The 13052-nt window shown below is 47.4% G+C and overlaps 1 protein-coding gene across 4 annotated transcripts in view; it reads left to right on the top strand.

Moving 5' to 3' along the window:
* ccdc180 (coiled-coil domain containing 180) overlaps window positions 1–12806 on the top strand; it is a 184011-nt gene extending 171205 nt beyond the window's left edge. For 3 of the 4 annotated variants that reach the window (XM_070863771.1, XM_070863772.1, XM_070863770.1), the window contains 2 exons: window positions 8927–9110; window positions 12570–12806. In XM_070863771.1, coding sequence (XP_070719872.1) covers window positions 8927–9110; window positions 12570–12734 — 349 coding nt within the window. In that variant the 3' untranslated portion in view covers window positions 12735–12806. The remainder of the gene's footprint in view (window positions 1–8926; window positions 9111–12569) is intronic. The other variant, XM_070863773.1, reaches the window with a different exon arrangement.
* Window positions 12807–13052: the final 246 nt, after the last annotated feature.

The raw sequence follows: 13052 nt of genomic DNA, 5'->3' as shown, positions 1-13052 counted from the left end.
CTCTACTCAAATCCCGTCGCTATGAAGGCCAACATGCCATTTGCTTTCTTAACCGCCTGCTGTACCTGCATGCCAACCTTCAATGACTGATGTACCATGACACCCAGGTCTTGTTGCACCTTCCCTTTTCCTAATCTGTCACCATTCAGATAATAATCTGTCTCTCTGTTTTTACCACCAAAGTGGATAACCTCACATTTATCCACATTATACTTCATCTGCCATGCATTTGCCCACTCACCTAACCTATCCAAGTCACTCTGCAGCCTCATAGCATCCTCCTCGCAGCTCACACTGCCACCCAACTTAGTGCCATCCGCAAATTTGGAGATACTACATTTAATCTCCTCGTCTAAATCATTAATGTACAATGTAAACAGCTGGGGCCCCAGCACAGAACCTTGCGATACCCCACTAGTCACTGCCTGCCATTCTGAAAAGTACCCATTTACTCCTACTCTTTGCTTCTTGTCTGCCAACCAGTGATGCATAAGAACATAAGAATTACGAACAGGAGTAGGCCATCTAGCCCCTCGAGCCTGCTCCGCCATTTAACAAGATCATGGCTGATCTGGCCGTGGACTCAGCTCCACTTACCCGCCCGCTCCCCGTAACCCTTAATTCCCTTATTGGTTAAAAATCTATCTATCTGTGATTTGAATACATTCAATGAGCTAGCCTCAACTGCTTCCTTGGGCAGAGAATTCCACAGATTCACAACCCTCTGGGAGAAGAAATTCCTTCTCAACTCGGTTTTAAATTGGCTCCCCCGTATTTTGAGGCTGTGCCCCCTAGTTCTAGTCTCCCCGACCAGTGGAAACAACCTCTCCGCCTCTATCTTGTCTATCCCTTTCATTATTTAAAATGTTTCTATAAGATCACCCCTCATCTTTCTGAACTCCAACGAGTAAAGATCCAGTCTACTCAATCTATCATCATAAGGTAACCCCCTCATCTCCGAAATCAGCCTCGTGAATCGTCTCTGTACCCCCTCCAAAGCTAGTATATCCTTCCTTAAGTAAGGTGACCAAAACTGCACGCAGTACTCCAGGTGCAGCCTCACCAATACCCTATACAGTTGCAGAAGGACCTCCCTGCTTTTGTACTCCATCCCTCTCGCAATGAAGGCCAACATTCCATTTGCCTTCCTGATTACCTGCTGCACCTGCAAACTACTTTTTGGGATTTATGCACAAGGACCCCCAGGTCCCTCTGCACCGCAGCATGTTGTAATTTCTCCCCATTCAAATAATATTCCCTTTTACTGTTTTTTTTCCCAAGGTGGATGACCTCACACTTTCCGACATTATATTCCATCTGCCAAACCTTAGCCCATTCGCTTAACCTATCCAAATCTCTTTGCAGCCTTTCTGTGTCCTCTACGCAACCCGCTTTCCCACTAATCTTTGTGTCATCTGCAAATTTTGTTGCACTACACTCTGTCCCCTCTTCCAAGTCATCTATGTATATTGTAAACAGTTGTGGTCTCAGCACCGATTCCTGTGGCACACCACTAACCATCGATTTCCAACCCGAAAAGGACCCATTAACCCAACTCTCTGCTTTCTGTTCGCCAGCCAATTCTCGATCCATGCTAATACATTTCCTCTGACTCCGTGTACCTTTATCTTCTGTAGTAACCTTTTGTGTGGCACCTTATTGAATGCCTTTTGGAAATCTAAATACACCACATCCATCGATACACCTCTATCCACCATGCTCGTTATATCCTCAAAGAATTCCAGTAAATTAGTTAAACATGATTTCCCCTTCATGAATCCATGCTGCGTCTGCTTGATTGCACTATTCCTTTCTCGATGTCCCGCTATTTCTTCCTTAATGATAGTTTCAAGCATTTTCCCCACTACAGATGTTAAACTAACCGGCCTATAGTTACCTGCCTTTTGTCTGCCCCCTTTTTTAAACAAAGGCGTTACATTAGCTGCTTTCCAATCCGCTGGTACCTCCCCAGAGTCCAGAGAATTTTGGTAGATTATAACGAATGCATCTGCTATAACTTCCGCCATCTATTTTAATACCCTGGGATGCATTTCATCAGGACCAGGAGACTTGTCTACCTTGAGTGCCATTAGCCTGTCCAGCACTACCCCCCTAGTGATAGTGATTGTCTCAAGGTCCTCCCTTCCCACATTCCTGTGACCAGCAATTTTTGGCATGGTTTCTGTGTCTTCCACTGTGAAGACCGAAGCAAAATAATTGTTTAAGGTCTCAGCCATTTCCACATTATTAAATCCCCCTTCTCATCTTCTAAGGGACCAACATTTACTTTAGTCACTCTTTTCCGTTTTATATATCTGTAAAAGCTTTTACTATCCGTTTTTATGTTTTGCGCAAGTTTACCTTCGTAATCTATTTTTCCTTTCTTTATTGCTTTCTTAGTCATTCTTTGCTGTCGTTTAAAATTTTCCCAATCTTCTATTTTCCCACTAACCTTGGCCACCTTATACGCATTGGTTTTTAATTTGATACTCTCCTTTATTTCCTTGGTTATCCACGGCTGGTTATCCCTTCTCTTACCGCCCTTCTTTTTCACTGGAATATATTTTTGTTGAGCACTATGAAAGAGCTCCTTAAAAGTCCTCCACTGTTCCTCAATTGTGCCACCGTTTAGTCTGTGTTTCCAGTCTACTTTAGCCAACTCTGCCCTCATCCCACTGTAGTCCACTTTGTTTAAGCATAGTACGCTCGTTTGAGACACTACTTCCTCATCCTCAATCTGTATTACAAATTCAATCATACTGTGATCATTCATTCCGAGAGGATCTTTTACAAGGAGATCGTTTATTATTCCTGTCTCATTACACAGGACCAGATCTAAGATAGCTTGCTCCCTTGTAGATTCTGTAACATACTGTTCTAAGAAACAATCCCGTATGCATTCTATAAATTCCTCCTCTAGGCTACCCCATGCGATTTGATTTGACCAATCGATATGTAGGTTAAAATCCCCCATGATTACTGCTGTTCCTTTTTCACATGCCTCCATTATTCTCTTGATTATTGCCCTCCCCACCGCGAAGTTATTATTTGGGGGCCTATAAACTACACCCACCAGTTACTTTTTCCCCTTACTATCTCTAATCTCCACCCACAATGATTCAACATTTTGTTCATTAGAGCCAATATTGTCTCTCACAACTGCCCTGATATCATCCTTTATTAACAGAGCTAACCCACCTCCTTTCCCTTCTTGTCTATCTTTCCGAATCGTCAGATACCCCTGTATGTTTAATTCCCAGTCTTGGCCACCCTGCAACCACGTTTCTGTAATGGCCACCAAATCATACCCATTTGTAATGCTGTGAACACAATGTCATCAGAGCTGAACGTCAAGGTGTCACATCAAGGCACCGTATACAATAATAGAAAGGCAAAATACTGCAGATGCTGGAAAACAGAAAATGCTAGAAATACTTAGCAGGTCAGGCACATCTGTGGGGAGAGAGACCGAGTTAACATTTTAGGTCAATGGCCTTTCAACAGAACTGGAAAAAGTTAGAGATTGTAACAGGTTTTCAGCAAGTACAGAGGTAGAGAAAGAACAAAATGGAAGGTCTGGTGATCGGGTGAAAGTTAGGAGAGATTAAATGACAAAAGCAATTTTGGTGCAAGGCAAGAAGGAGATGGTAATGTGACAACTAAAGAAGCAAAAGATGTGTTAGAGGAGGTATAAATGGCAGCATTGAAGCACTGACCACACTTGACCAGCTCTGTTGGGCGGGCCACATTATCCGCATGCCCAACACATGATTCCCAAAACAAGCGCTCTACTCGGAACTCCTGCACGGCAAGCGAGCCCCAGGTGGTCAGAGGAAAGGTTTCAAGGACACCCTCAAAGCCGCCTTGATAAAGTGCAACATCCCCCACCGACACCTGAGAGTCCCTGGCCAAAGACCACCCTAAGTGGAGGAAGAGCATCGGGGAGTGCGCTGAGCACCTCGAGTCTCGTCGCCGAGAGCATGCAGAAAACAAGCGCAGGCAGCGGAAGGAACGTGCGGCAAACCAGATTCCCCACCCACCCTTTCCTTCAATGACTGTCTGCCCCACCTGTGACAGAGACTGTCATTCCCGTATTGGACTGTACAGTCACCTGAGAACTCACTTTTAGAGTGGAAGCAAGTCTTCCTCGATTTCGAGAGACTGCCTATGATGTACGATGAAATAGCAATAACAGAATTATTACCAACAGCTGCTGTCCAAAAAAATGGGAACGGTGGTTATGATTCGAAACTGTTGAACTTAATGTTAAGGCTAAAGGCTCAAGGTTGAAGGCTGTAAAGTGCCTAATCGAAAGATGAGGTGCTATTCCTCGAGCTTCCATTGAGCTTCATTAGAACCGTGTAGGAGGCCAAGGACAGAGTGGGAGTGGGGCGAAGAATTAGAATAATATTTCTATTTCTGTGAATTTTTAGATTGAGGCAGTGCGGAGGCACAGCATGCTAACAAGAATGACTGAGAGACATCAGTAAATGTGACGATAATGTATTTCCTTTCCCCCCCAATTATTTTTTTTCTCTTGAAGACATTTATTGGCTCTTGCTGCTGTGTACTTCCTCAGCTGCTAGCCTTCTAGTACTTGGCCCAAGTAGCCATTATTGCACATAAGCTTGGTGTCAGTGGGCTATTTGACCATGAAGGGCTTAATAACCATGCCTCATCATGCCCTTACCCAACATGCACACTTGCACATCACAGCAGGAGTCACTGGATGGGAATCGGGAGTATTGGTGATTCCCCTACACCTGCCCACACCCCGCCACCACTGCCCCCCCCCCCAACTAGAAAACGCTAAGTACAGTTGTAGTGCTCATAGTGCTGCCCCAGCTGATATCAGACAGCTCAGCACAAACTAACGACAATAACAACTTTTATTTATATCATCATCACAGACGGTCCCTCGAACGAGGATGACTTGCTTCCGCATGAGCTCACAGATGTTTCAAGGAAGGAACCGATGTTCCAGTCCTGAACTCCAATTGAGGGGGTAGAAGATGCCTGTGCGTGGATTTTTTTAACATGTGGTGACCGTTGCACACCAGCCACCACACGGGCTTGACAGAGCTAGGCCTTTATCCAGTGGCAAGGGTTAAACCAGGACGACTGGAAACCTGCTCTGCTGCACAGACCTAGTGCGCACTGGAGTTTAGAAGGATGAGGGGGTCTCATAGAAACATATAACATAAAATTCTGACGGGACTGGACAGGTTAGATACAGAAAGAATGTTTCCGATGTTGGGGAAGTCCAGAACCAGGGGACACAGTCTAAGGATAATGGGTTAGCCATTTAGGACTGAGATGAGAAACTTCTTCACTCAGAGAGTTCCTAACTATTGCATTAATCTCCTCTTTAACCAGTAATGCTACCCCACCTCCTTTTCCTTTTATTCTATCCTTCCTGAATGTTGAATACCCCTGGATGTTGAGTTCCCAGCCCTGATCATCCTGGAGCCACGTCTCCGTAATCCCAATCACATCATATTTGTTAACATCTATTTGCACAATTAATTCATCCACCTTATTGCGGATACTCCTTGCATTAAGACACAAAGCCTTCAGGCTTGTTTTTTTAACACCCTTTGTCCTTTTAGAATTTTGCTGTACAGTGGCCCTTTTTGTTCTTTGCCTTGGGTTTCTCTGCCCTCCACTTTTCCTCATCTCCTTTCTGTCTTTTGCTTTTGCTTCCTTTTTGTCTCCCTCTGTCTCCCTGTATAGGTTCCCATCCCCCTGCAATATTAGTTTAACTCCTCCCCAACAGCACTAGCAAACACTCCCCCTAGGACATTGGTTCCGGACCTGCCCAGGTGCAGACCGTCCGGTTTGTACTGGTCCCACCTCCCCCAGAACCGGTTCCAATGCCCCAAGAATTTGAATCCCTCCCTGCTGCACCACTGCTCAAGCCATGTATTCATCTGCGCTATCCTGCGATTCCTACTCTGACTAGCACGTGGCACTGGTAGCAATCCCGAGATTACTACTTTTGAGGTCCTACTTTTTAATTTAGCTCCTAGCTCCTTAAATTCTTTTCGTAGGACCTCATCCCTTTTTTTACCTATGTCGTTGGTACCAATGTGCACCACGACAACTGGCTGTTCTCCCTCCCATTTCAGAATGTCCTGCACCCGCTCCGAGACATCCTTGACCCTTGCACCAGGGAGGCAACATACCATCCTGGAGTCTCGGTTGCGTCCGCAGAAACGCCTATCTATTCCCCTCACCATCGAATCCCCTATCACTATCGCGCTCCCACTCTTTTTCCTGCCCTCCTTTGCAGCAGAGCCACCTACGGTGCCATGAACTTGGCTGCTGCTGCCCTCCCCTGATGAGTCATCCTCCCCAACAGTACTCAAAGCAGTGTATCTGTTTTGCAGGGGGATGACCACAGGGGACTCCTGCACTATCTTTCTTGCACTGCTCTTCCTGTTGGTCTTCCATTCCATATCTGGCTGTGGACCCTTCTCCTGCGGTAAGACCAACTCACTACACGTGATACTCACGTCATTCTCAGCATCGTGGATGCTCCAGAGTGAATCCACCTTCAGCTCCAATTCTGCAACGCGGACCGTCAAGAGCTCGAGGCGGATACACTTCCCACACACGTAGTCGTCAGGGACACCGGAAGTGTCCCCGAGTTCCCACATGGTACAGCAGGCGGTTAAGAAAGCAAATGGCATGTTGGCCTTCATAGCGAGGGGATTTGAGTACAGGGGCAGGGAGGTGTTGCTACAGTTGTACAGGGCCTTGGTGAGGCCACACCTGGAGTATTGTGTACAGTTTTGGTCTCCTAACTTGAGGAAGGACATACTTGCTGTTGAGGGAGTGCAGCGAAGATTCACCAGACTGATTCCCGGGATGGTGGGACTGACCTATCAAGAAAGACTGAATCAACTGGGCTTGTATTCACTGGAGTTCAGAAGAGTGAGAGGGGACCTCATAGAAACGTTTAAAATTCTGACGGGTTTGGACAGGTTGGATGCAGGAAGAATGTTCCCAATGTTGGGGAAGTCCAGAACCAGGGGTCACAGTCTAAGGATAAGGGGTAAGCCATTTAGGACCGAGATAAGGAGAAACTTCTTCACCCAGAGAGTGGTGAACCTGTGGAATTCTCTACCACAGGAAGTAGTTGAGGCCAATTCACTAAATATATTCAAAAGGGAGTTAGATGAAGTCCTTAGTACTCGGGGGATCAAGGGGTATGGCGTGAAAGCAGGAAGTGGGTACTGAAGTTTCATGTTCAGCCATGAACTCGTTGAATGGCGGTGCAGGCTAGAAGGGCTGAATGGCCTGCTCCTGCACCTATTTTCTATGTTTCTAACCTGTGGAATTCCCTGCTGCAGAGAGTTGTTGATGCCAGTTCATTGGATATATTCAAGAGGGAGTTAGATGTGGCCCTTATGGCTAAAGGGATCAAGGGCTATGGAGAAAAAGCAGGAAAGGGGTACTGAGGTGAATGATCAGCTATGATCTTATTGAATGGTGGTGCAGGCTCGAAGGGCCGAATGGCCTACTCCTGCACCTATTTTCTATGTTTCATATATCGCAGTGTGTGCTGGCCCATGCTGCCCCTCGGCCCCGTGCCCTCATTCGCCGCACCTTTATTTATATACTGTAGTGCCTTTAACATAGTAAAACATCCCAAGGCGCTTCACAGCAGTGTTATAAGACAAAACAGATAAATTTGACACCGAGCCACAGAAGAAGAAATTACGGCAGATGACCAAAAGCTTGGTCAAAGAGGTAGGTTTTAAAGAACATCTTAAAGGAGGAAAGAGAGGCGGAGAGGTTTAGGGAGGGAGTTCCAGAAGGCACGGCCACCGATGGTTGAGCAATTATAATCAGGGATGCTCAAGTGGGCAGAATTAGAGGAACGCAGACATCTCGTGGGGTTGTGAGGCTGAAAGAGATTACAGAGATAGGGAGGGGCGAGGCCATGGAGGGATTTGTAAACAAGGATGAGAATTTTGAAATCAAGACATTGCTTAACTGGGAGCCAATGTAGGTCAGCGAGCACAGGGTGATGGGTGAGCGGGACTTGGTGCGAGTTAGGACACGGGCAGCCGAGTTTTGGACCACCTCTAGTTTACGTAGAGTAGAATGTGGGAGGCCAGCCAGGAGTGCATTGGAATAGTCAAGTCTAGTGGTAACAAAGGCATGACTGAGGGCTTCAGCAGCAGATGAGCTAAGGCAATGGGCAGAGACGGGCAATGTTACGCAGGTGGAAATAGGCGGTTTTAGTTATGCCGCGGATATGTGGCTGGAAGCTCATTTCAGGGTCAAATATGACGCCTAGGTTCCAAATGGTCTGGTTTAGTCTCAGACAGATGCTAGGGAGAGGGATAGAGTCAGTGGCTGGGGAATGCAGTTTGTGGCGGGGACCAAAGGCAATGGCTTCGGTCTTCCCAATATTTCATTGGAGAAAATCCCACAACCTTATGGTCTGTGCGGCTTATTACTGCAGACGGTGGGGACTTTCCAAAGCAGGCCTAATGAGGAATTTTGGGGCAATGCATTTTTTTTAATGAATTCATGGAATGTGGGCGTCTCTGGCAAGGCCAGCGTTTATTGCCCGTCCCTAATTGCCCTGGAGAAGGTGGTGGTGAGCCGCCTTCTGGAACCGCTGCAGTCCGTGTGGTGAAGGTGCTCCCACAGTGCTGTGAGGGAGGGAGTTCCAGGATTGTGACCCAGCGACGATAAAGGAACGGCTGATATACCGGGAACTTGCAGGTGGTGGTGCAAGGACTATATTTTGCTTGTAATGTAAAAGCTAGTATCACCGAGGCTCTCCCTCTTGTGCAGAATCCATTCGCCATTCAGAATTATTTTCTTAACTGCATGACATTGATTGCGCTGCGGGTGGACAGCGTTTTCCAGTATCATTTCATTTCGTTTTCCTTATTCCCTGCTGAAGGGTCTGGCCAGGAATTCCAGCCTTTGAACTTTCATACACTGCTGTTCGGAGTCCCGTCAGCAGCATACAATCCGCGAAAAGCCAATCCGTGGAAAGCATTTCAATGGAAACTGCGGCAGTGACAACTGCGAAGACGGTACTAGCTCACATGGCCACAGTGGAAGCGAGAGACGCTGCTTATGTGGTTAGTTTGCACCCGAGCTATTTATCTTTTTATTGGTCTGTTTTTGTATTTCTTTGCTAGTGAATTTTCTGTACAATTTGTGTTTTTAAAAATGAAAGATGATTTATACTTCCACTGAAGGGCCAGTGGGTACTTGCATCACCCATCATCATCATAGGCAGTCCCTCGAAACCGAGGGAGACTTGCTTGCACTCAAAAAGTGAGTTCTTAGGTGACTGAAAAGTCCAATACGGGAATTACAGTCTCTGTCGCAGGTGGGACAGACAGTTGTTGAAGGAAAGGGTGGGTGGGACTGGTTTGCCGCACGCTCCTTCCGCTGCCTGCGCTTGCTTTCTCTTATGCTCTCGGCGACGAGACTCGAGATGCTCAGCGCCCTCCCGGATGCTCTTCCTCCACTTAGGGTGGTCTTTGGCCAGGGGTCAGTGAGGATGTTGCATTTTATCAAGGAGGCTTTGAGGGTGTCCTTGAAACGTTTCCTCTGCCCACCTGGGGCTCGCTTGCCGTGTAGGAGTTCCGAGTAGAGCGCTTGCTTTGGCAGTCTTGTGTCAGGCATGCGAACATTGTGGCCCGCCCAACGGAGCTGGTCGAGTGTGGTCAGTGCTTCGATGCTGGGGATGTAGGCCTGATCGAGGACACTAACGTTGGTGCGTCTGTCCTCCCAGGGGATTTGCAGGATCTTGTGGAGACAACGTCGGTGGCATTTCTCCGATTTGAGATGTCTACTGTATGTGGTCTCCTCTTTGAGCCATACAGGAGGGCGGGTATCACTACAGCAATGTAGACTATAGGCTTGGTGCCAGGTTTGAAGGCCTGATCTTCGAACACTCTCATCCTCAGGTGGCCGAAGGCTGTGCTGGTGCACTGGAGGTGGTGGACCTTGTAATCGATGTAGGCTCCCGAGATATGGCAATATGATATTGATCATACACAGCAGGCTCTGCCCTCCGCCTGTGCAGGCAGGGCAGCAGCTGCAACACCGCAATTGGTGGCAGCTGTGGCTAGGTGGATAGCACACGCGCCTCTGAGTCAGAAGGTTATGGGTTCAAGTCCCACTTCAGAGACTTGAGCACAAAATCTAGGCCAACACTCCAGATGAGATGTTAAACCGAGGCCCCTGTCCAATCTCTCAAATGGATGTAAAAGATCCCATGGCACTACAGGTATTTCAAAGAAGAGCAGGGGAGTTCAGCTCGATGTTCTGGGTCAATATTTATCCCTCAGTCAAAAAAACTGATTATCTGGTCATTATCACATTGCTGTTTGTGGGAGCTTGCTGTGCGCAAATTGGCTGCCGCCTTTACTATATTACAGCAGTGACCACACCTCAAAAGTAGTTCATTGCTGTAAAGCACTTTGAGGCGTCCGGTGGTCGTGAAAGGTGCTATATAAATCCAAGGTTTCTTTTCTATTTTGAAGCAGAGCAGGGGTGAGAAAAGATTAGGTTCAGCCGCAGAGCTCTCCACAGTCAAACCTTCTGTTGACACGCGCTCCGTAGGAAGAATGGCGACTTGAGCAAGCAGTCAGGAGGGCTGCCAATAATCTTCATACTGCTACTCCTGGCCCAGCTTAATCAGCACAGACTGCAGATCGAGTGTCGGACCTCGCTGGTCTGTATAGTTCATCTAATCATCGAGCCATCGCCAATGTTGCTCTGTGGACCCTTGATTGTCGTTGAAACTTCTCTCCTTTTTTTTGAACAGTTTTAATTCTGCTGACTGATGAAAGGTGAACCTGGTTTGGACGAATTGCCAAACCACTCAGAACAACCTTGCTCTTTGTGTGGGGTTGCCGAACCATTACAAATCAGTGCAATAATCTTTTTTTAACTTTACAAAACTGATCTAAATATACCCAAAGTCAGTGGAATTGCAGTTGCCTCAAGTTCAACGTCAAGGGAGGAAAAACTTTGGTCATGAGGAGAGTCTGGAGAAACTGGGGATGTTCCCGCTCGAGGGGAGGTTTGATAGCGGTGTTCAAAATCGTGAAGTGTTTTGATTAGAGTGAATAAGGAGAAACTGTTTCCAGTGGGAGAAGGGTTGCTAATGAGAGGACACTGATTTAAGGAAATTGGCAAAAGAAGCAGAGGCGATTATGAGGACAAAAAATGTGCACGTTTGTTGTGATCTGGAATGCACGGCCTGAAAGGGCGGTGGAAGCAGATTCAGTAGTAACTTTCAAAGGGGAATTGGATAAATACTTGAAGGGAGAACATTTGTAGGGCTATGGAGAAAGAGCATGGGGAGTGGGACCAATTGGGTAACTCTTTCAAAGAACCGGCATAAGCACGATGGGCCAAAAGGCCTCCTTCTGTGCTGTGTCATCCTATGATTCTATAAATGGTAGCTGTCACTAGTGGCCCAGCAGATCAAGGCTCTGCCTGCTGCTCTATTAAGCCAGATAGGTTAGAAGGCTCCAGGTTTGATATTTGGGCCTGTGCAGACCAGCAGTTGGGACTTCTCGGTGCCCCAGCACTCCTGGACTGGCAAAGGGAGAAATCGACCAGGCCTCCGACCCCATTCATTGTCCAGTGACTCCTGCTGGGAATGCAAGCACAATGGAAGTTGTGCTTCCCTCCCACGATCACTGTCTCGGCTCACAAGGGCGAGCTGCTGAAGGGCAGCGTGCTTGTGGAACCAAACCATCAGTGGGACAGATTGTCCTGTTCCTGGGGCATGGGCGCGGTGAATGCAGGGAAACCGGGTCAGCTGCTTTAAGGACGTGTGCGCTCCTCACCGTCCAGGGAGCGCATTAATCTTGGAGCAGCTTGCGGATTTGTCCATAAGATACTGACACTGTACCCCGGCTCCAGCTCCAGCATGCTCTCCATTCACAAACTCTCCTGCACTTTTTCCGCACTCTCTGCAGCCGCTCACGCTTTGGTCATTGGTTCTTTACTAGTGACCACGGGTATTCTGGTCTCGTGTCCCGACCTCCCTGCTGGTCCGTGCTGTACCTTCCCTGGGTCCCGACCTCCCTGCTGGTGCGTGCTGTACCTTCCCTGGGTCCCGACCTCCCTGCTGGTCCGTGCTGTACCTTCCCTGGGTCCCGACCTCGCTGCTGGCCTCGACCTCCCGACCTCACTGCTGGCCTTGACCTCCTGACCTCGCTGTTGGCCTCGACCTCCGGACCTCACTGCTGGCGTTGACCTCCTGACCTCCCTCTTGGTCTTGGCCTCCGGACCTCGCTGCTGGTCCGTGCTGTACCTTCCCTGGGTCCTGACCTCGCTGTTGGCCTCGGCCTCCCGACTTCGCTGCAGGTCCGTGCTGTACTTTCCATCGTCCAGTATATTCACTGTGACCAACAGCCCTTGTCCCTTATAAGTAACAAAACATGCATTACTTTTAATGCACTTGGTTTGGGAGAATTGTTTTAGTCTGACACGTGCCTCCCACACCCCCTCCCCCCACGCACTCTCTACCTGCTCCTCCGCGATAATTATTGAATCTCTCCTTTCGACAGAAATACAAGAAGCGGTTTCTGCAGGAGATGACACTGATGGAACATGAGACAAATGGACAGCTGATCAATGCCCAACGCTGGCAGGACGGCTGGAGAGACTCTGTGCTGAATATAAAGAAGCTGTATGCCCAAGTCCGAACTACTTGCAATATTCCTGTACTTTGAATTGCTCAATATTTATCCATCAGTTGCATTTTAGTTTATTGAACTAATAAATGTATATTTTGTTTTTCTCAATTATCTATTAACTTTATCAATTATCCGTGGACAACAATGTTGGTGCTGAACACCTTTATTCATCTTTTAGATTGAGAAATTATTATTTATCTTGTGAACTTCGGTCTCCAATTTTGGGTTCCACACACCCCACAGTCAAAGCCCACACACTGGGTCATACTGTATGATACTAAATGGTATATGTCACTCCTTCATCTAAGGAACACTGCTTTAAACCATACTATGAGAGTAGGACAGGTTCAAACT

Source organism: Pristiophorus japonicus, chromosome 20, assembly GCF_044704955.1.
Source record: "Pristiophorus japonicus isolate sPriJap1 chromosome 20, sPriJap1.hap1, whole genome shotgun sequence".
Lineage (NCBI taxonomy): Eukaryota > Metazoa > Chordata > Chondrichthyes > Pristiophoridae > Pristiophorus > Pristiophorus japonicus.
The sequence above is the reverse complement of the archived record's forward strand: the minus strand, read 5'-3'. Positions and strand labels throughout refer to the sequence as shown.